The sequence below is a fragment of the Cordyceps militaris genome (assembly GCF_000225605.1).
Source record: "Cordyceps militaris CM01 unplaced genomic scaffold CCM_S00004, whole genome shotgun sequence".
In the NCBI taxonomy this organism is placed as follows: Eukaryota; Fungi; Ascomycota; class Sordariomycetes; order Hypocreales; family Cordycipitaceae; genus Cordyceps; species Cordyceps militaris.
This window is the reverse complement of record NW_006271972.1, coordinates 4099808-4126141: the sequence shown is the minus strand read 5'-3', so window position 1 is coordinate 4126141 and position 26334 is coordinate 4099808. Positions and strand designations below refer to the sequence as shown.

The 26334-nt window shown below is 53.9% G+C and overlaps 8 protein-coding genes across 8 annotated transcripts; 4 read left to right on the top strand and 4 right to left on the bottom strand.

Moving 5' to 3' along the window:
- Positions 1–158: 158 nt before the first annotated feature.
- CCM_06345 (ChaC-like protein) lies at positions 159–1469 on the bottom strand (the record flags this gene model as incomplete). Its single annotated transcript, XM_006671485.1, has 4 exons — positions 159–650; positions 749–798; positions 875–1220; positions 1419–1469. The coding sequence occupies 4 exons, from the start codon at positions 1467–1469 to the stop codon at positions 159–161; spliced, it is 939 nt and encodes a 312-aa protein (XP_006671548.1).
- A 547-nt stretch (positions 1470–2016) lies between these two features.
- On the top strand, positions 2017–3211 carry CCM_06344 (peflin; the record flags this gene model as incomplete). Its single annotated transcript, XM_006671484.1, has 4 exons — positions 2017–2057; positions 2140–2158; positions 2232–2691; positions 2748–3211. 4 exons carry the CDS (start codon positions 2017–2019, stop codon positions 3209–3211), a joined length of 984 nt encoding a protein of 327 aa, XP_006671547.1.
- Positions 3212–3640: 429 nt separating this feature from the next.
- Positions 3641–4861, bottom strand: CCM_06343 (uncharacterized protein; the record flags this gene model as incomplete). Its single annotated transcript, XM_006671483.1, has 1 exon — positions 3641–4861. The coding sequence occupies one exon, from the start codon at positions 4859–4861 to the stop codon at positions 3641–3643; it is 1221 nt and encodes a 406-aa protein (XP_006671546.1).
- Positions 4862–14740: 9879 nt separating this feature from the next.
- CCM_06342 (uncharacterized protein) lies at positions 14741–15933 on the bottom strand (the record flags this gene model as incomplete). Its single annotated transcript, XM_006671482.1, has 5 exons — positions 14741–15067; positions 15133–15389; positions 15471–15664; positions 15729–15844; positions 15901–15933. 5 exons carry the CDS (start codon positions 15931–15933, stop codon positions 14741–14743), a joined length of 927 nt encoding a protein of 308 aa, XP_006671545.1.
- A 1163-nt stretch (positions 15934–17096) lies between these two features.
- Positions 17097–17750, top strand: CCM_06341 (uncharacterized protein; the record flags this gene model as incomplete). The annotated part of the gene is made up of 3 exons (XM_006671481.1): positions 17097–17139; positions 17198–17578; positions 17632–17750. The coding sequence occupies 3 exons, from the start codon at positions 17097–17099 to the stop codon at positions 17748–17750; spliced, it is 543 nt and encodes a 180-aa protein (XP_006671544.1).
- A 1380-nt stretch (positions 17751–19130) lies between these two features.
- CCM_06340 (uncharacterized protein) lies at positions 19131–19583 on the top strand (the record flags this gene model as incomplete). Its single annotated transcript, XM_006671480.1, has 1 exon — positions 19131–19583. The coding sequence occupies one exon, from the start codon at positions 19131–19133 to the stop codon at positions 19581–19583; it is 453 nt and encodes a 150-aa protein (XP_006671543.1).
- A 598-nt stretch (positions 19584–20181) lies between these two features.
- On the bottom strand, positions 20182–20971 carry CCM_06339 (uncharacterized protein; the record flags this gene model as incomplete). The annotated part of the gene is made up of 2 exons (XM_006671479.1): positions 20182–20868; positions 20909–20971. The coding sequence occupies 2 exons, from the start codon at positions 20969–20971 to the stop codon at positions 20182–20184; spliced, it is 750 nt and encodes a 249-aa protein (XP_006671542.1).
- A 1794-nt stretch (positions 20972–22765) lies between these two features.
- On the top strand, positions 22766–26146 carry CCM_06338 (transcription factor RfeD, putative; the record flags this gene model as incomplete). Its single annotated transcript, XM_006671478.1, has 9 exons — positions 22766–22800; positions 22906–22996; positions 23127–23375; positions 23756–23868; positions 23913–24048; positions 24229–24364; positions 24584–24648; positions 24872–25676; positions 25752–26146. 9 exons carry the CDS (start codon positions 22766–22768, stop codon positions 26144–26146), a joined length of 2025 nt encoding a protein of 674 aa, XP_006671541.1.
- Positions 26147–26334: the final 188 nt, after the last annotated feature.

Sequence of the window (26334 nt, the reverse complement as noted above, 5' to 3'; positions counted from 1 at the left end):
CCAAGAGGCAAGTAACCAAGCGGGGAATAAACAAGGCGAATGCCGAGGTGAATGTCGAGGTAAGCAAGGTCGAGGTCAAAAAGGCGAGGTCAATCAAGAGAGGAATATTGTCGAGGTCAAAAATTCGACGCTAAAAATTCGTGGCCAACAATTCGAGGCTACCCGACAACCTTTTCCAAGGCTCGAACACGCCGGGCGAGGTCAGCGACGTGCTCATCGCCACTCTCCGGAGAGAGCTCCTCCAAAGCGACATCGAGGCCGAGGAGATAGTCCTTGTTCCAGCCGCTGGGGCCGCGACTCCGGAAGATGTGCTCGGCCAGCTGTTGAGGGTCCTGGGGGCCGACAAACTGGGCATTGTCGGGCGTACCAATATAGACGAGGGTGCGGATCGGCGGAGCGGCGCTGTCGGCCGGCTGAAAGGGCGTGTAGTGGATGGAGTAGCCGTTGATTTCGCGAATATCGAGGTAGTCCTTGACCTCGGCGACCTTGTCGGGCGTTATCCGGTAGGCGACGCCCCAAACCTTTTCAGGCGCCGCGTCGTGGTGGTCGGTCAGGTCCTCCCAGTACGAGCGCTCGATGAGCGTGACGACGCGGCCAGGCGCTTCGGGCGTGCCGCGGTGATCCTCGCTAGAGACGCGTGTTAATAGAGGCTATACGGCAGCCAACAGCCTTTGGTAGTTTTACCTTGCCTGTCAAGAGTGTCAGTGAGTGAAAAGTTGGGTTGCGGACAAGCAACGAAAAGACAGACCTGCCAAAAACGGCGAACGTAGCCGGTCACGTAGCCTGGAATTCGTCGGTCTGCGGCAAGTTGCCGCTGTCAGTGATACAGTTCGCAACCAACAGGCGACACCCAGCCAAGGTTGGCTCAACGTACCAAAGTGCGGCGGGGGTTTCCAGATGAGGCTTCTACAAGGGGGGGCAAGAAGGAAAGTCAGCGGGGAAGCAAGGCGGCGCAGCCATGGCGGAGTCGACGGAGTCGAATGCTTGGTCAAGACAACGTACCCGTATCCGTACAGCCAGAATTCAGCAGCGGCGTCGTCTGCTGCGTCGGCGTGACTGTCTGCCGCGGCCGTCATGGTTTCGAATATGCCACGGTGCGGTGGGTGGATGCAGGCAAGATTGGGGACGCGGACAAGGTGTATCACCAAGAAGGCGGAGGATGATGCATGAGGTGACCAGGCGGCAGGCTTGCTTCCGCCGGCGCCGGAGGAGCCCGCCCGCTAGTTTAGACAATGGCCCCGCCGAATTGGTAGGGGACCAAGGGTCCTGCTGGTGAGTGTTATTGATAGAGAAGAATGTAGAAAAATGTAAAAGAATGTAGAAAAATGTACAAAGAAGAATACAGCGTTAGAGCGATACGCCGGTGAATGTCTCTGAGAACCAAACTGTCAATGGGTAGACACCTACGTGTGCCCAACCCCAACCGCGCACATGTAGTATCGATATTGGGCCGTTGTACCTGCGGCCATGTCTCATGCATGGCATTGCAATATTGCAATTATGCATGATTTTCTTCGTCTTATTTCTTTTTTCCTTTTCCGTTGGTTGTGAATTCCCCTCCTGTGCTAAGTACCTAGACTTGCCGGATGTGGCAAGCAATATGCGCAGTTTGATCGCCAGTGCAGGCAATCTTCTAATCAAGGATCTCGATTCATGCAAATCAGTTCCCTTATCGTATACATGAACTCTTCGGCCAACAGGATCTTTTGCCACTGTGGCTTTTGCTGCAAGGAGGCATGCCCGCCCAACTAGTTGCTCGGTTTTCCGTGCCCGACGGTGCGTCATCGCCCACAGGGCCGCCCCCTCCAGCGCCCCCACAAACGCCCGGCAGCTCGTAAGCGCGACACTTTTGTGCCCCGCCGTTCTGTCTTGGCCCTTTTCATCCTTTTGCAACAAAGGCGTTTGCCATTCGTCGCCCCTTTCTTCCCCTCCTTCTTCTTTACCTTTCCCCCTTTTGTCACATCTACTGCTGCTTGCTCTTGATATCGCGCAGTCGAGCCGAATAAACCGGCAAACATGGCCTACAATAGAGCTTACGACCCCGACTCCCTCCCCAGGTACCTATTGCCCTCCGCTACCCCGATGAGCTTGCCCCCCCGTTGCACAAAGAGCGTTTTTGCTAACGAAGCTATCGTGCAGGTTTGCCGAGCCAGACGAAGTACGAAAAACTTTGTTTGAAAATAGAATCCAACGCCCGGGAACGCAAGACTAACGATAGCTCGACAAAATAGAAGCCTGGCCAGGCCCCTCAGCCCCGACCTCCTCAGCAGCAATACCGCCCGCAGCCGGCCCCTCCCCAACAGCACCGTCCGCAGCCACCACCGCCGCAGCAGCAACAGCAAACCTATCACCAGCAGCCGCCGCCGCCTCAGCAGCAAACCTATCACCAGCAGCCGCCGCCCCAGCAGCAGCGCTTCAACCAGAACCCGCCGCCGCCGCTGAAAGACCAGTACGCGCGGCCGCAAGACAAGTACGGGCGGCCGTCGCCCACGCACTCCCAGTCCCAGAACCTGCGCCAGCAAACACCCAACTATGGCCACTCGCCGCCCGCGAACGCCACGGCCCACCGGCCGCCCCCGCCAGCCAGTCGACCATCGCCGACATCGATACCGCCACCCTCGCCCGCGCCCGGCGCCGATTCTGGCGTCGACCCGACGCTTCTGCCGCTCTTTCGCGCCGTAGACAAAGCCGGTGCGTGGCCATGTCCACAGGGCAATATCGGGCGCTTACGCTAACGTTTTTGACAGGCACCGGCCACCTCACGGAAAAGGAACTTTCCGCCGCTCTCGTCAACGGCGACTGGACGGCCTTTGACATTCAGACGGTCCGCATGATGATTCGCATGTTTGACGCGGACCGCAGCGGCAGCATCGGCTACGAAGAGTTTTGCGGCCTCTGGTCCTTTCTCGGCTCCTGGCGCACCCTCTTTGACCGCTTCGACGTGGACCACTCGGGCAACATCTCCCTCGCCGAGTTTACCGATGCCCTGGTCGCGTTCCGCTACCGCCTCTCGCCCGCGTTTGTCGAGCTCCTCTTTCGCACCTACGACAAGCGAAACGAGGGCGTCATGAGCTTTGACCTGTTTGTGCAGGCCTGCATCTCGCTCAAGCGCATGACGGACGTGTTTAAAAAGTATGACGATGACCGGGATGGCTACATTACGCTCAGCTTTGAAGATTTTTTGAGTGAAATTTTGAAGCAGATGAAGTAACAAGTGAAGGGCGACAAGTCGGACAAGGTTGTTTAGTCCAAAAAGACGAGGGGAAAGTTCGCATAGGCCATCGGCCAGGCATACTGGTTTGGCTGTCGGCGTCGAGTTGGATACATCACGGATGGTGATACGATGATACCCATGACCGGTAACTGACATGTTGATACATTGAGCATTTATATCGTTATCATTATTATTATTATTTGTCTGGCGGATTTATCGTCGCACTTTGCATCAAGCGCTTGTGTTGTGGTGGTACAAGAAGTAGAAGGAAGAAGCAAACCGCTTGAATATCAGAAAGGGGAAGACCGTTGGTGTGGAGAAGTCAAACGGAAAGAAGAATGATGTAAACTGAGGCAAGGTATCTGGGAATTCTGGTCAGAGGATCATGGGTGTAAGGTCGCCCAGGAGTCAACAGTGTCTGTCCATTTACCGCAGCGCATCGACCCAGTCCACGCCCAGCGCGCCGCTCAATAGTCTTTCCTCATCACGGTCCATGTCCAGCCCGAGTCCAAGCATCACCCTAGGCGCCTTGCCCTCGTCGGCAAACAGCGTCTCCTCGTCCCAGACGCCCTCGCTCGTCAAGCTCAGCTCGTCCCCCGTCGCCAGCGCCCTCACCTCGGTCGGATGCAGTCCGGCCGAGCGCCGCAGCATATTCCCCGGCGACGCCATACCCCGCTTAAAGCTCTCGTCGAGCGCGCGCTGCACCGCGTCCGCGTGCCCCGGTCCGACGCCGATCCAGGCGCGGGCACCCAGCGCCGACGCCGTCTCCCGCCCGCTGCCGCCGCGGGGCCACACGGTGCTGGGCGCGTCGAAACAGTGCAGGAGGGCCGTAAGGGGCAGCACGGCCTCGTTGAGCAGGTGTGTGGCTGCGTAGCCTTGGACCCCGCGGTAGGGCACGCCGCGCGGCGCGAAGAGGATGGACACCCCGCCGGCCCCGCCCCGGTCTGGGGACGGTGGGTGGTGGACGGGCCGCCGCCGCCGCGGGCTGGTGATGCTGGGTGGCGGTGGTGGTGGTGGTGTTCGGGGTGCGAGAGGGGGGCTAGGGTGGGCGCTTGTGCTGGAGACGGGGCTGCTGCTGCCGGAGGAGGAGAAGCTGAGGGCCGGCGTGGGGAGGCCCGGCGGCGGCGGTGGGACTAGGGTGTCGCCGGGCGCCGCGCACCACAACCACGGACGCGTAGCCGTTGGCGGTCTATACGTGATGCCAATCGAAGCATGCGCGGCCCCCCCGCGCTTCCTCCTTATCGCCGTCAGCGTAACCTCGCCCGGCACACCACCGCGGGCCGCCAGCACCGGGATGCGCAGCACCCTGTCGTCGTCGTTGTCGTCCCAGCGAGGCAGGCACTCGACCACGGCGGGGTCAAAATGTCGCCATCCGCGGATGCGGCGGGCGGCCGCCGGCACGGCGGCAAGGATGCGCGTGTGAGACGGCAGCTGTCGCAGGGTGGCTTCGTGGCAGTGGCGGCGACGGGCGCTGCTGATGAGCACGAGGTCGATGGTGGGGAGGACGCCGGTGGTGGTGGTGGTGGTTTGGGGATCGAGCAGGATGGAAAGAGAAGGGGTGGACAGGGCAATGTCGGACGTGTCGAGCGGCTCGAGGGTGATGAGGAAGCTCGCGGCGCCGTGAAGCTGCTTGATGGTGAGGGCCATGTTGGGGACGAGTTACAGGCGGAGAGTTGCGAAGAGGCAAGGCTGGTGCCGCAGCGATGGGACCGGAAAATGGAAATGTTGAAAAAAAAAACCATGGGAGAAAACCTGGGGAAAATATATAGATTTTCTGGGGATGCAGCGCCTTTTTGACTACGGGCTCATTGTGCTTGTGGGTTGTCGAGGCAGCCATCGCGACATACCGATCGCTGGTTGATGAAGCGGGAGGCGGATGGAATCCTGGTGGGGCGAGGATTGAAACGGGCACCGGGCTGGCATTCCAGAGAGCAAGGCAGAAGGCTATTTTGCTTTTGTTAAACGTTTGGCGCCGGGCTGGGGATAGAAATGCTGGGGTTGAGATGGAGGAACGTGAGAAGCATTCCAGTTCGGTAGGGCAAACTACACTAGCGGTCGCTACGGCTCTGCATACTATAATTAGTGTATGGAATTTTTATGAATTGTCTTTTTACTTGTTTAGTTTCATCAGTTTTGCGACTTGGTCTATCTAAAGCGTAGGCTGGTACTGTTGTCCGCTTGGAATTACTCTGTGCTCTGCGTCGACTTACACCAGGCGTTGTGCATCCTACCGTACAGTGTGGCGAGAAGCATGCCGCGCAAAACAAGACAGCCAAGCCTCATAATTGCTAGCGCCGTGCTTCTGACACATACACGGCTTCAGGACATCTGACCTTGCCCAGTCGAGGCAACTCATTTACGGTGTGTTGTGCCAGTGCAATGGACATTCTGTGACAAGACAGGTCGCGAGCTAATCACAACATGAAGAAGACAGACAGAGTGTCTGGGTGTTTTTTTGTGGTGGCTACTGGGAAGTCCTCCTCGGAGACTCTTGTCTTGCTTCTCCAATGCGAATGCGAGCGCGGCCACCCCCATCGGTAGCATGTCAGGCGAATGAGTCCGCCTCGTGGCATTTGGACGCAACACTGCGAGCGATGGTGCAATTTTACGGGTCTATTTGCCAAGGACGACCGCGGATCAAATCTAGGTACACATGGACTGTGTAGAGGGATGGCGCGCCAAGCAGGATACAATCGCGTGTCCTTGACTCAAGGAGGACGGCGCCAGATCCCCCGGCCCATCACTCGGCCCGCCGGCTCCAGCGCCGATCAGCGGCGCGACCGACGAGGCACGACGACAATGCATGAAACCATATGCTCCGTGTCGGCGCCTGCCTTTTTGCAGCAGCTTCATCTGGCATTGTTCGCAATGGACGACGGTCATCCATTGCATTTTCTCCGCTGAGATGATCTGGGCAGCAAAGTCAGAGAGGCAGCACACGACAAACACCGGCATAGTGTACCATGGCTATGCACCCATGTCGTTGACGAGTCAGTGAAGGGGTTGTAGACGAGCTCGTGGGTCTGGCAAAGTCTATCGGGCCGCCGGTAGTTGCTCATGATTCAGCCTTGCCGGGATGTAAGCCGTGGAGCTGCCCGTGTGGAGACGACTCGCGGGATATAAGATAAGGTTTTAATTATTAACACATCAGTTACAAACATCTTGCTGTCGATGAATATATGCTTATCGCGCGCCCATCACTCGAGAGCGCTTATCGTCACGATGGCATGACTTTCCGTGGCATGTCCAGACTTCCAAGAACCATGTCCATACCTGGAATATTATAGTAAGCAGCTTCTGTGTTCAAGGATGACGTGTCTCGAGGTGGAGTTTTCGGGCCTTCTGGAGATTGGTATAAAAATCTTTCGACGCGGTAGGAATATGCGCGAGGACTTGCACCTTGCCTGGTCCTTCGGAATGCAGCAGCGTTGTGAGTTGAAACAAGGGAACAGCATCGTGCGGTCGGTATGACGATGGTATCACGTTATTGTCCGTTCCACACGGAAAGTCATAGACGTACTAGTGCCGGATGGAGCTGTAAAGTGTAGCCATCGCGAAAGACCCGTTAGGTACCTTGCTGCCTCGTGTAAGTAGGGATCACACTCTTGAAGCCGAGTTGATATAAAGTCTTGTTGAGCACGCTCTTTATGTTCGCTGGTCAAGCACACTCTTTTCAAGCTGTCGAGCACACTTTTTACCTTTGCTAGTCGAGAAAACTCGTCCCAATCCTGTGTCGAGCACACTCTCTACCGTCCCATCATCCGCTTCCGAGTAGCACTGAGCCTCTACCAAGCCCAACCGCTCCTCGGCAAACATGCGTTTGTCCAACTTTCTCCCGTGGCTTTCCTGCCTCGGCGCTGCTCACGCCAGCGTGCTGTCGTCCACGCCGGACCGTCTCGCCGCGCGCCAGGACCGTCCCGGCTACCTCTACCGCGGCGACGGCCGCTCGCCGCAGGAGCTGCGCGCCACCGGCGGCATGCGGCCGCAGGGCGAGGGCTGGGACAGCCACGACGAGGCATTTGACCTGGTGCGGCACTACGAGGCGGGCCCCAACGGCTGCGGCCTCGACGAGTCCGACGACGCGGGCTTCGTGTTCCGGACCGCGTACGTGTCGGCCGCGCCGTCCCGGGCCACGGCCGAGGGCTACGGCCAGTGGCTGTACGAGTTCCGCGCGACGCCCAACGCGCTCGACAACGACGACAGCGAGGGCGAGGTCATGGTCCTCGGCGGCGTCCCCTGGCGCATGATCCGCCGCTACACGCGCATGCGCGACCAGGACCACGACCGCGTCGACGAGACGCAGTGGATCGACAACCCCGACTATGACGAGGAGCTGTACGAGCGAGGTCCGCATGCGGCCCAGTGTCGCGTCAGTACCGACTTCCCTGGCGTCTTGGCCGGCCGTGCCCCGGACAACAGTGACTCGGAGAATAGCGACTCGGACAATGACGGCGCCGGCCAGGCCCCCCCGCAGCGCCGCCTCCTGAACGCGGCTGACATCTATATGGACCGCACGCCTGGCGTGTTTGAGCTGTACGGCCCGTTCCCGCCCACCTTTCAGGAATACCCCCCGAGGAGCGACATTCCCGGCCCAGACCACCCTGCGCCCCCAGAGGCCATTGATGCGCAAGGTATGCTAGCATGTAGGCTCCGGCGAATCAGTTCTTGAGCTAACATGTATCAAATAGTCGGTGCGCTTTTGCAGCACTACATTGACATGGGCGCCGAGGAGCTGGACAGGCAGTTCCCCGACGGCAACCAGATCTTGCAGGAACTCCTCAGCGAGATCCGCCCTATCGGCTGCCCCGCGCTCAGCGACTTCTACTCCATCGGAAAACGGTCGGTGAGCCGCAAGACGCGCAGAGGTAGGCTATCTTGGTACATGGACAATACTCGGGAAACTTGAACTGATGATGTGTGCACACAGCGACGGGTAAAAACGGCTGCTGCAAGATCCTTTCCAGCTTCAGAAAGAAGACCAAGTGTGAGTAAAGCAACAAAAGCTTGAGACAATAACATGTTTACTAATTGTTATAGCCTCTGCTGCCAAGACTGTTGTTGACATTTGCAAGAATGGTCCTCTCAACCCACCTTGCACTACGGTTGAGGCCCCCGGCGGCAAATGCGGTATGTCGTCGTTTTTATTCTTCTTATTCCACTCGACCTTTTTTCCTACTTTTGCCACATCTCTTCGACTAACACGATTGCTTTTACAGTCCCCATGCCAAAGGAGTATCAAGGCGTAGTGTCTGGCGTCAAGACACACGAGGCCGCGAGCATTTGCCGCTTCTACCTGTACGCACTCACGTCTCTCCGTCGACACACAACATAAGACTAACCATTGCCCAGATCCTCGGACTGCAAGGGCGAGTACTTTGAAGCCGGCCACCACGCCGTCGACCTCTACACGTCGCGGCCCACGTTCAATGACAAGGTCGGCTCCGTCTTGTGCAGCGCCGCGCCGCCGGCCGCCGCCCCCGCGCGGTGGGAGTGGACGGCCAAGAGCCAGCCGCAGCTCTGCGCGCGGCTCGACCAGCTGTCGGTCGAGTTCCAGCTGGGCAACAACGACGGCTCGGGCACGTACGACAAGCTCAAGCTCGCCTTTGAGGGCGCGGGGCAGAAGCCGCACGTCATCACCGAGGGCCCGTCGGCGGGCGACAAGTTCTCGCAGGAGATCAACATGCTGGACATTTTTGGCGTCGAGACGGTGGCGCTGGACCAGATCAAGAAGATCCGCATCCTGGACGAGCTGACCAACTGGTCGTTTGGCGGAGACGCGTGGGACCTCGCTGGTAAGGACTACCCCCCCCCCCCCCCCCCCGTTGGTGGCAATAGCAGTAAACAAGACTAACCGTGCATCCCGCAGGGTTCTCGCTCAAGGGCCGCTGCGCCGGCTCCGGTATCCACGTCGCGCTCGACTAGTTCGCCGCGCTGAACAAGGAGCTGCAGGCGCACCCGACCGAGTCCGGGCGGTTCCAGTACAACCGCGACTGGGAGGTGTGGGCGGCGCCGGTCGCGGCCGGCGACTGGGCCGGGCGTCCGCTGTGCAGCCACTTCTCGAGCATGAGCGTCAACCTGCACATGGCCGACGCCGACTGGGCGGGCACGGACAACAGCCTGTACGCCAAGGTCGGCGAGGGCCGCTTCCTCATCGCCCGCCACCCGTCCCGCCGCGAAATCTTCACCACCGACATCAGCGTGCCCAAGGCGTACAGGAGCGACACCGTCGCCGTGGACAAGGTCGACGTGGTCGGCATCGCGAGTGAGGGCGGCCACGACGCGGCGCTTCCTGAAGGTAAGAAAGAGCGTGTTGTGTTGTTTGTGGTTGTGGAAAATCAGCTGACATGGTGGAATGTAGAAGTGACGGTGTACGGCTTCTGCTCGGGCGCTTCCAAGACGACGCTGTCGGTAAAGCAGGTGATTACGGAATGGGTCTACGATGCCCAGCAGCTGAACATTAACCTAGCTCCCGACATGTGGGTGAAGGTCTAGAGGTTTGCGATGCGGGCCGATATTGTGCGTTTTCTCTTCTTTCTATTCTTCTCTTTGACGGCAAGGTAGTCTTGATAGCAGCCATCTGCGTAGAGACTATTGAACAATTGACCAATCTACATCGCTTGATGAGGAAGCTCCCAGGTATTTGCAGCTGAATCAATTTGGATATAAAAACGGCAGTAATAAAAACAGTAGAAGCACACTGCATATCTCTAGCTTATACGTATATCGTGGGCCAGTGATGTCGGCAGGGCTCTCATCACGCTCGGCAGAAACCCTTGGACCATATTCCTCCATAAATCCGCTATCCCAACACCGCTCTCATCTAGGAAATACCTTGCAGCGACAATACTGCAGCGCCTGCTCCATGCTCTCCGTCCACTCGTCCGTGTACTGCTCCTTGGCGGCGACGTACTCGTAGTACGCAAGGTGCCACTTGTCCTGTTGTTCGTGGCAGCCTCCGAGCACGAGGTTGGCGAGCGCCTTGATGATGCGGTCATCGTCCGCGAGGCGCAGCGCCTGCGTTGCATGGGCCAGCACCACTTCCGTCTGCTCCTTGCCGTCGGGCATCTGCTTGCGCGCCTCGTACGCCGCGTCGAGGTGCTTCAAGGCCAGCAATCCCCGGTCCACGGGCGGCTCTTGCGACATTTCTTCATCGCCCATTCTGGCGGGCTGGCTGGAGAAGATGGGTTTGTGACCTGCTTACAAGGGCTTCTGAGAATTCACGGGTATTCTTTCGTGAATTTGTCAATGTTGGTCGGCAAGCTGTGGCAGGAACTACCACTAGCGAGACCGGCAGCTGCTGTTTTTAAATGCGTTCAAGACGTAGGACAAAGACGCGATATCGCTGCAAAGTTGGCGAATCACTGTTTACGGCATGCAAAAATTGCCACCGGTGCTCGTGTTACCGAAGCTGCTCGAATAGTTGTACATGTAGCCCTGTGCGACACGGTCTAGCCCGTACTTTATCATCTGTGCATGCAAATTATAAAGAATACATATTTAGGTTAAAATATGCTTACTAGATAATTAGTAGTATTCCTATTGTTTTTAAAGTAAAATCTCTATTTTTATTTTTTCTATTTTTCCTACCTTTTTATTTTTCTACTATTTCTACTATTTCTACTATTTCTACTATTTCTACTATTTCTGCGATTTCTGCTATTTTTGCTATTTCTACTATTTTTACTATTTTTACTATTTTCGCTATTTTCGCTATTTTCACTATTTTCACTATTTTTCATATTTTTCTTATCCTTCTAAGAATAGTTATTCCTCTCCTTTCTAGTTCCTATAGTATTTAACGTAATCGCCTTATTATAGCGATTATTCTTACTATTTTCTACTACTATAGTAGAGGTTTGCCATAGCTTATAACTATAATATTAGAGTAGGGCAAATCATGTTCGTTTGGTTGAGTTAAGAAAGTACCTTCTACAGGCTCTATCAGACAAAAAGCGTGCAGACATAACGACGGAGGAATTGACGGAGGAATTATTACTGGCCTATAAAGCTAGGATATATAAGGAGTCGATAGTATAACGGCTTAGGACCTTGGAAGAATAGCGTTCAGCGAGAGTAGCGACTTGAATTTAAGAAGCGACTTGATTTAAGAAGCGACTTGAATTTAAGATGTTTAGATCCTATCTAAGTCTCGGCAAATTGCACATATTTCGTTTGGGTGTGGTATGCACTCTCGTATCTCGTGAAAAAGCACCCGCTCAATAATGAGTCGGGTCTCGCTGTCTGCTGTACAGGCTGGACTGGATCGAAGTGGCATTGCAATATTTCTTGGTACCTGGATGGAAGTTGAAGGGGTTGAGGGGTTGAGGGCTTCGACGAGGTCAAACACAGCGGCGCAAACGGCGGTGTCCGGAGACTTGTTCACGACGATCTCGACTAGTGGGCGAAAGTGGGAGAAGCTGATCGATCCACCTTGTTTGATTTTATTTCGTATCGGAAAGAGCTTATCCGCGACATTTTCAGTCTCGTCCAGCGAGGGAAGGTTGTATGCCGTGGTAGAGTCGAGAAGTAGGAACAAGAGCCTGGCGACGTCGGGACGCCAGGATTCATCGGATTCTTCTAAACTCGTAATTTGTCTGGATATTCAGCCAGTAGGTCATCAAGCGGATGATCTGCAATGATCTTGTTTTGCTCATCGCTTAGCGTCATTGGTTGGAGGCTTTTGTGGCGTTGATGAGATGCATGAGAGAGAATACACATGCCACACCCTCCCTATTGTATGCACAGTAGAGGTGTTGGCTAGCCCCGCGAGCCACACAGCCCAGCAAGACAATTATGTAGTATAGCTTTAAAATACATAATGAAAAAAACGAAATAGATTCTTTCATACTTAAATTTCTTGTAATTCTATTGATATTATTTTTTTACTTTATTTTAAATTCCGTGTTAATTCCCGTATGGATTCTTCGTCTCCGAGGGTAGCGCTATCACTTGGCAATGTCTCAAAGAGGAAATATCTCGTCTGCCTATTAGGTTCAAACCTAAGAGCTAATTAGACGCTACCTTGCCGTACTTGCCCACTAAGATACATCGCTGTTGAATAATAGTGGCGGCTGCTTCACTCTGGTCCCTGTCGCCCGCCTTGTTGTTCACCCTGTTCGGATTCTTTCCTTGCAATTTTTCTGGTACAAATCCGTTCTAGCTATAGCGTCACTATGGCAGCGAACTCTGTACAGGAGGAACCACATCATCACTACTTTTCCATCAACGTCGCCCATCCCCAGTCGGGGCAAGTAGACGTTCCAATTGCAGCATGGGACGTAGAATACTATTTTCTGGGAATTATATATATATATATAATTTGTACGCTTGCTTGAGCCATTGTAAGTAAGGCTTACCATTAGTCCAAGACACTGCCCCCCCGGACTGACTGGACCAGGTTGTCCATCTGAATCACCCGCTAACAAGCGTGGCTGTCAGGCTGATAGTCGACTATAACTCTGACAAAAGGTCTAGTATACAGGAATATATGGATATCTATTATTCTACACGAACTAGCACACCCCTGTCTCCCCTCCTCTCATACCTCACATTGGTCGCACCCTTTTCCAAAAGCGCCTTGAGCGCTTCAGCATACTCTGGATACATGTGCAAACATGCCACTATAGGCCATCCATTTGACGCCGACTCGGTCTTGTCTGGCTCGGCCCCTGCATCCACAAGCCAACGTATCACCTGTGCCAGCTCTCGACGTCTTGCTTCCGTGCTCTTGTCGCAGCACCCAATCTCAAAGTCATCTTCGCGATCCACGTCGCACGCATGGCTCAGCGCATTCTGTACAGCGGTTTGTGAGTACGAATGCCCCTTTGTCAAGGTCTTGATGGTCTCGTAGTGCCAATTGTACGCTGCCCACGACAGAGCGCAGTCGTGGTCCCAGTCGGTGTTCCATCGCAGCATGTCGTCAACCATGTCGGCGTGTCCACATTCAGCAGCTACGGCAAGCCACCTGTTTCGAGGCATTCTGCCACCACCGGGTCTTGGATCAGGGAAGTACGCCGTGGCCTCCCACATCCTCCCGACCAGCTCTAGCATGTGCTTGTGTATAGCACGGTACGGAGCCTCGACCACTCCACCAAGGTAGCAATCTATCTGCGCCAGATCTGCTCCGGCGCTGAGGAGAAGCGCAGCGGCGGCTTCGTTTCGAGCCTCGATGGCAAGATAGAACCAGAGCGTCAGCCGCCTCTCGTCTTGTGGGATAGCAGCGATGGCTTCTCTAAGCTTCTCATTATCCCTTTGTAGAATACTCTGCCAGATGGCCGCGTGGACTTGCTCGGCGAGTATCCCGATGCTGTGGAAGTGAATTTCCGTCTCCTCATCCCACCATTCCTCCTGCACAGCTGCAACAAGCGGAGCCTCTCGGTGCATGACAGGCAAGTGGTGAAAGGGGGCCTGCCTTCGGATAGCAGCGGCGCGGAAAGGCACGCGTTTACTTGGCACTCGCGGTCGGAAAACAGAAGCACCGCCTCTGCCCAGACGCTGCAGCAACCGAGTCGACATTTGTTGTTGTTTGAGTTAACAATGGGAAATTGTAGCGAATGAGCGATTTGTTCTTGTTAAAACGAAAATAGAGAACTGGCTGTCCCATTATTGATGACTTGGCGGCGCCGCCGGCTGATGGAATCACCACAATCTCTTTTCCAGCCACTGGGCGCGGGCCGCGGTCGCGCTTGGCATGTCTTAATTCAATTCTCTCTTTGTTTGGGATAAACCGACCCACGACACGACCCTGGAGAGAGACTGCAGCTAACCCTGGTGAAAGCAAATCAAAATTTTGGGAGTTATGTTTTGATTATTATCCTTCAAACGGAAGTACATTTCTCTAGACTAAACGTGTGGGAAGCGCAAGATTTCGGTTTTGGGTGATACGTATCACGGGGCACAAAGTACGCAACTGATGTCGACCAATGCTTGATGTTGAGTTTCCCTCTATGAACGCACGCTTGAAGTGGTATTGAGGCCACATGAGTCTCGTTCAGGCCCTGCCTGGCGCTGTCCGCAAACTCCATCGCTATCTCGGAAGAAGCAACAAAGGGACCTGCAACAAACTCAACTAGTCCAAGCCGCCACGGGCAACATCGGGCTCAGGCAGTACCAAGTGCCCACCTCGAAATGTTGTTACTTTTCGGGACCGAAGCTTGTCATGACCGCCGCTGGCGCTAAAGACATGGCCTTCTATTTCTTTTCGCTATCCCAGCTCTGTGAGGATAAAATTGGTAGAGCATGATCTGCAAGTTGCAAAGCTTGTTACCCGACACACATCACAGAGTTGGTGTTCAAGTTGGTCAACATATTAAGTGTGCAACAGCAACTTAGAGACTAATGAAAGCCACAAAAATAGAACTAGATGAATACAAGACCAAATTTGCAAAAAGAAAAAAAAAAGCCCTGATTCCTTGATGGCTAACGAAGTTGATGCTGAGCATGTACATGCTGGCCACCTTCTACGCCCCTTTGCAGCCCCCGCGCTACCAGATGTCGGCGCCAAACCTAGAAAAAGAGGTGATCGAATCAGTATGCATCAACGCATAGGATACCCGTATCAGAGCCGAGGGGCAAAAAATCAGGAACTGAACTAACAACTTCAGTGTCTCTTTCAAGGGCAAGTTTTATTGCGCCAGCCCTTTCTAGGACTAAGCGCAACTCCTCCAGGTAGTCGCTGCTCGATTTCGGAAAATTTGGCTCCTTATTACAAATCTCTATGGTAGAGTGGTTGCTCTTTATGAGATCGATACAGTCTTGCAGACAGACTTGGAGAACACACAAGCTCCTCCAGATGTCAATATGGTCTTGGTTGACGATCGACTGGACGACCCTCGGGGGCTTATAGCAGGACATCTATCATCTTGTGAGCCTGCAATATAGCACGGTGCATGACAAATACTCAGAGAAATGACACTCACCATCGTGAAGAGCTCCTCGGCACCTTGTTCAATGCCATCCAGCAACTCCCCCCAGTCGAGACTCGCGCAAATAAACAGGATCTCTATGTTCACCATGTGAGCACGCACCAAGTTGTTCCATTTTTTCATCTGAGTCGTTCTATTCCCCGCAACGATGATGCGACTCTTCTTGGCCTGAAAAAGACAGGTAACCTTGGCAATTGAGGGCAACTTCATAATCATTTTACCGGAAGATGCTCCATAATCGTCTTGGTAGACTGCAAACAAGCAATTGTTATCGGGAATGTAAAGGTTACACCAGGTCTGGGATTCAGCGCATCCTAGCAATGGATAAGTACCAGTTTTCAAAGGCCCCGTGCCAATCATTGGGCGGAGTCGACTTCTGCGCTTCTCATGGCCAAGCCCATGGCCAAACTGAGCCACTGCGGCGCGAAACTGCATGACTTGGTCGGAGTAAAGTGGCGGGGCATGGCATGATTTGAGTCGGCTGTACAGAATATCTGTTGGATCTTTGGCATCGACATCGAAGAACCTGATACGTGAGCTCAGTATGTCAAGGGCCAAGAAACAGGAGGAGCAAGCACAACAAGACGTACAAGATCGAAGAGTGGTTTCCCCCCTCTTCTCTATAGCCATAGACACTAAGCAGTGGTGGTGGATCATCGGCGTCGATGACCGTCAAACCTGACAGAGAGCTTGCGTCGCGAGAGTGCTATCAGTATCGTAGGTGAGTACATCGTTTTAATTTCTAGATCAGAATATACGGACCGAATGGCAAGCCGAATGCGAGTGTGGTTTCATCTCTGCAGAAAGACGAGCAGAGAGCTCTACCGTACTGTGGGTAAAAGGAAGGAAGATGAGGAGAAATGGTTTGGGAAAGAAACAGGCCGGGATGAGCCGGGATAAATACAAGCCCATGGGGAGTAAACCATCTGACTCACGTCTCACACGGAATTTCTCTAATCGTTGTATCTACCATCTCGGTTTATTGAACGCCCTCACGCCCGGAAGCGCTTGTATAAGCCCCTTGTCACTCGTCTTTCACGTCCGTCCTTACCGCGCGCTATTTTCAGCTTTCAGTGAGATGGATTTAAGAAGAGAGAGTACTTTTACGATCTAATACGTGAACTCTATTTAGATTGAAGAAGACTATGGGGGCTTCTGTCGTCCCGTGGGCGGTGCACGCTTATTTACAAAAAGTCATTTCAATCGAAAGTGTCATGAGCAAAACGGTACACATCACCAAATTCCAGTGTATCACTCGGTTCGAGCAGACAACTACATTGTTGCTTGGGGGTAAGATGTTTTTAAGCGACTGAGGAGACCGAAACGCTGGCGAGCTGGTTGAAAGTGAAACCAAGAAGTACTCTGTCGCGTAATGTTTTCTTTGTTGTTGACCGAAGTTTGAATCTCCCTTTGTCAAAAGGTCAGCATTTTTTAGCGCAGGTTCACTCACAGTGGCAGATGGTCAGTATTGTTGGCGAAGTTGTTCAAAACTTGACCACATCTGCGCCGCCACCTGTGACATTACAGCAGCCTCTTTACCGCTTGCACTATCATCACAATCTATGGGAGTGTACTAAGTAGGAGTTCGGAACGGGAATCAACGTCCTACAGTCCTGGATCAACCTCCACTATGGCCGGGCCGGCAGGGCGCGATTCTACCCGCGCGGCGTGGCAGTCGTCATGGGAGGACAAAGTGCCGCGCGGATTTCGTTTCGGTCCAGAGTTGGGTATATGCGTCCTGGAAACAAAGAAAGGGAAGCAGCACGCACCTCCGGGAGGTGCCGCTTGTGCAATACCGGGGCACCAGACTCGGCGGCAACGCTCCTGCCGTTGACTGTGTGTAACGAGTCGTGCGGTACGTCACAAAGGAAGAGAAGACGAATTGTGGAAATATCTACAAGCAAGAACAATACACAATAGCTTTGCTCAGTTGAATCTTGTTTGGCAGTTTCGAGAAAATGGACGAAATAAATCAGGCATCAGTCGCCGCAGTTGTCCAAGGTCAGAGATTCTGGACCACGCCAGCAGCCGCCCGCCGCCAGACTAACAGTGCAGTCAGATGCCGGATCTTCACTCCCACCCTCTACCGCTGCGCGGTGCGAACCGAAAGCCGCCGCGGACATCTTGGCCGAGGTCGTCCTCGCGCTCGACAAGACGCCAGCCGACTACGCCACGACCGAGGCCCATGTCAAGCGCGTCGGCGGGCTCAGCGAGGACCTCCCCTACAGCGCCGCCCTCGTAGAGCTGCATCACGGCGTGCGTTGGGAGCAGGCCGCCGCGTCGTGGCGGCAGTGGGGCGGCGGCGACTACAACCTGCTGTTTGACAACATTGGCCAGGCGAGCAAGGCGTACCAGACGGTCGGGGGCGACCCGGCGGTCGGCCGGGATTGGCGGCTGAATGAAGCGGCTAGGCGTGGGTTTCTGCGGCTGATGGCCATTGGTGCGGATGAGCTCTGAAGTGACGCCGCGTTCGAATGAGTTGGGAGCGTGCAGGCTTGGACATGGCGGTGTTTGGGCTGCGCAGGAGCGCGGCTTCTCCGTTCGGTATGGAGGCTTTGCGCGTGGCCGAGAATGGACGCAGGAGGAAGAAAGGAGTCAGGAACAGGCGGTGAATGATTCTTACGAAGGAATCAGGGTTACTCGCCATGGCTCTCACAATAGATGTGTAAATAAAGGTGCCGCACCGCATCGCTGAGTTATGCGCGTCGGTGCTACGCAGAAGCGGTTTTCGCGACACCAAGTTGGAAAGGGCTATGCTCTAAGATAGCTTTGTGCTATACATTAAACGTGTTTTAATGTGAATTGGCGATGGACGTTGTACGTTGAAGGCATTGAAGTAGAAGCAGATCTTGGCATGGCATTGAGGAGGGCGCTGAGGAAGGCATTGAAGCGGCTCTGTGGCAAGCTATAATGGTTTAATCATTGTAAATCAATATTTTTAGAATGTGTGGGCTTTTTTCGATATTCAAGTACAGAATTTGAAGCTGTTCTATTGCGGTGTTGATTGTGGAAAGACGGCATATTGTGAAGTTGAAGCTGCATTTTACCCTGCAGACCTTAATAGTATTCAAAAAGCTCGTCTCCGTTCAACGAATCAGATAAGGCGTGTTGACCGAGTGGCCCAAGGTGTGCGACTAGAACGAATTGGGAAATCGCATGGGTTCGCCCGCGTAGGTTCGAATCCTGCACACGTCGATTCTTTTCTTTTGCTCTACGAAATTTCTCAGAACTGGTACGCAATGGTGAAGCCACGTCGCCTTTTTTGCTTCAGACTTTAAAAACTCACTTTGCGACTCAGTCCGGCTTTAAACTTTTGTCCTTGTGACATGCAACTATTTTCACTTTCCGCGCGCGACATGGGACATTGGTAAGTATGTTTTACACTTGCATTCTTTACTTTCTGGACCAAATGGACCAAGATGTTTGGTTTTTACTTTACTTTGTATTTTTTTTTACACTGTTTGTCTGTGAGCTTGACATGGAAGTCCAAGATGTTTGGTTTTTACTTTTACTTTGTATTTTTTTTTACACTGTTTGTCTGTAAGCTTGACATCGAAGTCCAGGCTGACAGAAATGGTACTGACTGGCGGGTTAAGCAGGCTGGACCAAATGGACCAAGATGTTTGGTTTTTACTTTTACTTTGTATTTTTGGTCTATAAGCTTGACATGGAAGTCCAGGCTGACAGAAATGGTACTGACTGGCGGGTCAAGCAGGCTGGACTGCAATGGATGGGCTGTGTGATTCAGGCTGGTTGTACAGCGACCCTGTGATGGGCAGTAGATGCGACAAAACGCCCTTTCAAGTTCCATTGCGTCTTTATTGAAAGGGTGACTCCCATCCTTTTGCGGTCGCTGCCTGAGACGTCACATGCGACTTTCCCAAAGAAAGTCCGCCCCTCAACCATATAAAACAGCCTTTACTACCACCCACACTTGAGCACACAGAGAAGCCATCTCAACAACAGCACAGCCCGATACTTTTTTCCCCAAAATGAAAAAGAAACCTTCGTCCCCTTGGCTACACCATATTCGATCAAGAAACCCCTTTCCACCAGAAAAAAATCCCCGTCCCATGATTCCCCACGCCCGCCGGCGCGCGCGCGACATGCTCTGGCAGGCGCAGCACGAGCTGTGGCAGGACGGGCCCGACTTCCAGCACGTGCGGGAGCTGGGCATGGCGGCGCTGGAAATCTTCGACGCCGAGAAGACGGCGGGCGACGGGCAGCGCGCGCGGGACTGGGCCAACGCCTACCTCATCGTCGCCCGCGCGCACGAGGGACTCGGCCAGTGGGACGCTGCCTACAAGTACTGGGGCTGGTGCCGCGGGCTGTACCCGGAGGGCTGGAACGCGGAGCGCAGGAACCGCATGGGCGACTGTCGCAAACGCCTCGACGATGTCGACAGCGCGCGGCGAGGGTCTGCGTCGTCGGGGTATCGGCCATGAGAAGATTTTGGGTTGGCATCGGCGCTGGGTTTGCGGCCTGCCCAGTCGTACTAGGCCTGTTCCTTTGCTTTTGAGAACAGTTTGGAAATGCAAAGCTTGTATCTGTGTGTGGGTTACTTTAGAAAAGTTTGAAAATGCAGAGTTTGTATGGATAGTTGTGAGTTGAGTTTTCGCTGCGACTGGTGCTGTCAGCTAGCAAAGGTTGTCGTGAGTTGAAAATGTTATTCTCTTCTTCTCTGTGTTTAGCACAACATATAAAGTGTCATTTCCCAGATGGATTCTTGGAACAACCCAAAAAAGATTCATCTCATCCTTGAACACTCAAGATACTTCTACTCTTACAATTCTTCACTCACAACTCTTCACTCACAACTCTTTACTCACATCTCTTTACTCACAACTCTTTACTCACAACTCTTTACTCACAACTCTTTACTCACAACTCTTCACTGACAATCTTCTCTTGCAACCTTCTCTTGCAATCCTCTCTTGCAACCTTCTCTTGCAACTCTTCATCTAAGGCTCGCATCTTGCAGCTCTCATCTCGCCACTTTTCAACTCCCGACAACTCAAGACAAACTTTTCACTCTACCTCCACTCATCCGTCATCATGTCGGTCGACAACTTTCGCCTCGCACCCTCCAACATCTTCCACCCCTGGAACCGCGACATCCCCTACTTCCACAGCGAAGCCGAGTACAACAACCGCCTCCAGGTGCCGTTTCCCGCAGGCCGCAATTCCACCAGGCGGTTCCCCTGGCTCGTGGAGCCTGGCATGCAGTCCATCGAAGCGTACCAGCGCATCCTCGCCCTCACCAACCCGCAGTCCCGCCAGCCCCGGCGTCTGCGCACCTACATTTGCACGGCGGGCGTGGTGCGGCCCCGCGGCGACTTTGTCGTGCCGCGCTGGGGCATCTCGCCCAGTGCCGACCCGCGCGAGCGACGCGAACGCGACGTGTGCTTCACTCTGCTGTCGTTTCCCGAGCACCGCGCCATCCAGGCCTGGTTCTGGGCCGAAGCGGGCATCGAGATCCGCCCCTGCCTGTACGTGGCCACGCCTATGGGCGGTATGATGATGGCCAGCCCCGGCCGCACGTCGCGACGGGCCGTCTGCGAACGCCTTGGCCTCGGCGGCGCGGACGCGCAGTTTCCGATGAGCCAGCTGCCAAAGGGGGTTCTCCGCATCGGGACCGCGGGCGTCCATGCATGGTCGGTCGCGGAATCCCGCAATGCAAGCACATGCGGGCTTGCGTATTCTGATTTTGGCTTTCGGAGGGTCTACTGGCTGTAGGTTATCAAGCTACGTGTTTGGGGTCTATATGTACGTGGCCAAGTCGGTATCCTTGCATTGGCGCGAGTGGCAGCAAAAACAGTTCTTCTACAGGCATTATTATCAAGATTGAATAAGTTTGGGTTTTATCAAGCAATATTTCTATACAGGCATATCATCAAAATTGAACAAGTTTGGTTTTTTATCGAGCAATATTTCATCCGTATTTTGACTTGTAAAATGGCAGTACAGATCTATGTTAGGCATCAAGATGGCAGCTGCGCCATGGCCAGGAACCACAAAAGGCCCCGGGTGGGTGGGTAGTCGGGGAGCAGGACGCGGAAGATTGAAGCTACAGCGCGAGAGAGACGTGTCCTCGAGTTGATTTCAAGGACATGAATAAAAAATAATATATTCAAACTTTGGAGGCTAGGCGAAAAAATATCCGAATGGCAACCGTTTTGACTATTCGTGCCACTTGGGACTGACGGACGCCCCCGCCAATCCCAAAGCGGAAAGCCGCCACAGTAGGACCCGGGACTAGAACGTGGCACAGCCTGCGCAAGTGAGTTTAGTCTTTGGCATGTGTTATCCGCACTCGGTACGAATAACTCGATTCCTCAAAAAAATCAGAGATTGGATCTGCGACATGGTCATTGCACAGATGGAAAGTCCGTGTACAAATTCTACTACTGCGTGCGCTGGGGGAAATGCAAGTCATGGCGAGACGAGGGTACGAGGGGGGTGGGGGATGGTAGCGGGGAGTTTGACCAGTGACAGTTGGGTGAATGCTGAGTGGCTGCGCGGAGCTGATAAGGATAAGCTGCAAGGCAAAAAAAAAAGAAGGGACTGCATCAGTTCCTCGGAACTGATAGGCAAGGGTATTATTATGTGCTACTAATTTATTATGAATTGATGAAGATGGACGAGCTCCGAGTCGGAGGACCCCACCATAGCTTTTCCAGCGGCAACCCCCACCAGAAGCAAAGCAGAGCTGCTGCGCTGCAGAGAAGGTAGTTATTTCGGTGCTTGCTGAAGAAGTGAAGATTACCGTCGGCAACAGCTTGACTCGTCGGCTGCGCACCGGCCACCCCGAACAGCACATCGAGTCAGCTGCCAGCCTGGTGGGACAAGGCTCGTCTTGACAATTTCCCACGCCTTTCTTTAGTAGTCTAAGTTGCCTTGTTCAAATTTATTTTCTCGACCGTTGAAAAGGAAAATGTGTGCCGAGTGAATTTTTTTTTCCCTTTTCTCTTTGCATGGGGGTCAGTGACGAGCTTTGAGTAACCAATGTACCGATGCGGAGAAAGGTACCTTGGACCCTTGGGGCGCCACTTAAAAAAAAGCAGGGAAAAGGTTACTCGCAGATAGTCAAGTAGCTCGACTTGTATGTGGAGGAGGGGGGGGGGTCTGGGCAAGCATCAAGAGAAGCAGGAAGCAGAACCCTTGACGGGATGAGATAATTTCAAAAATAAAAAGATATATAACGATAGAATACAGATCAAAAGGGTATACCGAAGGTCAAGCTACCAGCTTTCTCAAGGCATAGATTAGATTCATGCGCAAGTCTGGTTTATTATATCACAGGGGGACGCAACTTGAGACGCCACGCGCCCCAGAAGCTCGCCCGCCCGCCTTCTTCCACAGAAAGCTTCTAGCAGCTTGCTTACTCTATTTGCTCCAGATAGGTTTGCTTTGGGGAACTGGGGGGCGGCGCCGGGGGACGCCTCCAAGGACAGCTAGACTTACCTACCTGTAGCTACCTAGTTTGCAAACCCACCCCTGTTCGAGGTCAAGCGTACAGTTTTAAAGCTCACGGCGCGCCGAATCATTGCAAGAACAAGGAAAAGAAAGAGGCAAGAGAAGAAGAGAGAACGAGTGCTGAAAAGTATAAATAGTAAACGATGCTGTCATGACGGCAGCTTCCCTCCCCCCGCCGGGCTCTAGGTCACGCATTTGTTCGACTCCGCCTGGCTGAAGTACTGACTGGTACTAGATAGAAGAAAGGTAGCTGCTGTCGTCGAGGTACTTGCGTCGTCGAGGTACTTGCAGTTTGCCCCACGGCCGGGGTGCGCCGGAGGTCGGCTGGGGCAGCTTCCTCTTTGGCTTTCCTGTCAGTGCCAAAGTACCCATTCGACACCCGGTACTTGGGAAACCCGTGGCCTGCCTACTTGAGCCAGCTAACGATTCGTAATTATTTAATTTTTAATCATCATTTCTTTTTCGCCCAAGCTTTGCTCGCCTCGTAGCCAGTGACAAACAGGCCAATTCAGCTTGGCCGGTTCTTCTTGTCTTCCCTTTCGTATTCTCTCGTCACCATCCTCGTCTTCTGCTCAAGAGACGAGCTGAAACCCCTGGCCATCACCAGACTCTGGCACCTCAATTCATCCCTTCCTCGCCATCACCGCCTTCACCACCACTACCACCACCACCACCTCAAACAGCTTCCTCGGAGCTGCCGTCCAGCTCGCGCTTCCCTCTCTTGGTCCCGGGCCCAACCCACCCACACCAAAAACTCGCCCGTAACTTCGCATAGCTCTTCTCTCACCCTCTCTCTCCCACTTCTCTTTTTTTACTCTTCCGTACCAACATCGATTGCTAAGCTCTGGCTCCCCCGGCTTTGCTAATCTACATCACCACCCCGAGACTACCTATTTTTTTGCTCGCTTGCAGCCTCTTTGCAAGTCGCCCGCATCACTTACCACCACCACCGCCACCACTACTGCGGCCGCTAACAAACTCTACGCCTCGATTCGCTTCATTATTAAACAAACGCTTCGTTCCTACGCAAACTCAACATTTCTTCCGCATCGATAGTCTTGGCTCTCAAATAGTCTTCCCTTGCCCACGACGACTTTGCCCACGACACCACCACTCTTATCCAGCGCATGCCTTGATACAGCACATTACACTCTCCATTGAGCTCTCGCCACGACCCAAGCCCTCGCAGCTGCTTCCCTTCCAGCTGCTCGTCCTCGGCTTCGTCCGCCACGCCTGGAGCTTCTCCGAGCTCTTGCAACAGAATCAACACTCCCACGCCCCGTCACCGCGCCTCACAGAGCTGCGCTTGGTGGGGTCAAGATGCCGCCTCGCTCATCTCTCACTTCGTCCTTTTCCATCACTGATGCCAACAATGAGGTCATATGTCCTCTAAGCAATCAGGATGGCTCCAACTGCCGCAAAAGATGCATTGGCGTGAGTCCCGGCCTCCCGTTTCCTATTTCCTATTTCCCACTGTCCGCTCTGCCACCACTGTGACTTGTCGCCACATTGCTTCATTCAATCGCCACAATAATCGCTGCTCATGTTGAACCTCTTCACTCTTCATCCACCTAATCGTCTTCTCCGCAGGAAAAACGCTATCGCTCTATGCAGGAGCATATCCGTCGAGCTCACCCAGAGCACTACATCTCCAAGCTGCCCGCCACCGAAGAGAGCTTCATGCTCATGGTCAGCACGCCGCCCTCCGAACGCCCCCCCGTCGACTCGAGTCCGACTGCGTCTGCACAAGGTGCGTATTCCATCTTTCATTTTTATTGCTCCGTTTCCATCCAGAAGGACCAATCAAGACGTTGAGAAACACGCAGCAAACAACCAGGACTAATAATTACAGGGTATCGTCCGCGCCAAAATGACTACCGACATAATTCCTCAGGCCCGGTAACCCCCAGACACTCGGACGAATATTCTAGCGCACCAAACCGCATGTTCGGATCCGGAACCTTGACAGCTGCTGCTGCTGTCCTTGCCGAGCTTCACGGCGTCAAGTCGGAGCGGGAAATCGACACAGACGGAGTAAGTTTGCATCACAGAGCTCCAAGCTACAGCTCCTGCCCACCCACCTCAGCTGCCCCGCGCCATATCGATAGCACCCCAGCACCCCAGCATCAGCAACAATTTGGCTATTGCATGCCATCATTCATCAGCAATTGACTATTGCATGCCAATACATTAATTTCGCCCCAATTTTGCCAATCCTGCATCAATCCTGCATCCATACTAATATTTTTACCCTCAGGGCTACCATTCCGACGTGGATGGCCGTCGCATTCCTCAAACATCCATTGAGCTCCCGCCGCTCCACCAGCTGAACCATGATGTCACCAGCGACCCCTTCACCAACCGCCACCTCCTCCCCTCGCTCTTTTCCGGCTCACCCCCCGGCCGCTCTTCAACCCTACCGCCGTTGCAGCGTCCTACCGGTCCTACCCGCCCACGCAAGCAGTCCATTTCTAAACGCAGAGATGGGCACACCAGAAGGCCCTCCCGCGGCGCCGCCACCGCGGCTGATTGGCTGAGACGCATCCAAAACGACGACCGCACCAGGACCGGCGACCGCAAGGCCCTGTCTGTCGAGCCCACGGCCGACTTTGGCAAGCGTTGGGAGGACCTCATTGATGCCGCCACCTCGGCCAACGGCGACCTTGACGACGACCGCACTCCCATGCCCCAGTCGCCCGTCTCCATCCACCGCTCTTCCATGCCGCCCTTTACCCAGCAAAACCTGCACCAAAACAACTACCAGGCTTCACCTCTGCAGCAAGCCCTGACCCCGCCCTCTCACAAGGATCATATCGACCCTTTTCCGAGCGTTGAGAGCGGCGAAAACTTTCACATGGGCACCGGCGGCCTCTCCGACTCGTCGCCCATCTACTCGGCTCACAACATTCAAATATACTGTGCCGCCTGTCAGGGCATCTCACTCCTCAAGAACTCGTACGCCTGCACCGAGTGCATATCTGGCTTGTGCGCCCCCTGTGTCGAGATCCTCATGGCCGAGCACGGAGCAAGGAGGAAGTGCCCCCGCTGCGCCACCATCGGCGGTCGGTTCAAGCCTTTTCAGCTCGAGATTCGATGAACGCCTACCTCTGTTTTGATGCTGCGATGACATTCTCCAGGACATTCCTTTGATGAAGTAGACTATATGATTTCGCTTCTCCCGCTTCTCCCGCTTCTCCCGCTTCTCCCGCCTCTTTCGCCTCTTTCTACCGCTCCTTCTACCGCCTCTCCCAACCACCTCTCTCTTTCGCCTCTTTCTACCGCTCCTTCTACCGCCTCTCCCAACAACCTCTCTCTACCGCCTCTTTCTACTCGGTTCTCTCTTTTTGCTCTTAGACGTACAGGACACGGCTACTACAACATTCCACCGGCGCATTCGGAACCACGATACAACGATACACTCTTCTTCTTTTGGGGCCAGTCCCTGCTCTTGGATTCCTCGTTCCACTGGGCTCACGGACAGAGCATTTTACCCTTCGACACGAGCCTAGTGCTGGCGTCATTACACGTGTGATTTCTTCTGTCTCCCCCCCATGTTGTGACTATACACTGTCGTTCTCATCTCGGTTTTTTTTTCTTCCTTATGGCTGTCTGACGAGTCTAGTCCTCTGGCTGGCTCGAATTCGGTCTTTTTTCTACATGATTTTATTTTGGGGTTTCGCTTTATTATCTGGGGCTTTGCTCTGGGAGCTTCTCTCTTGG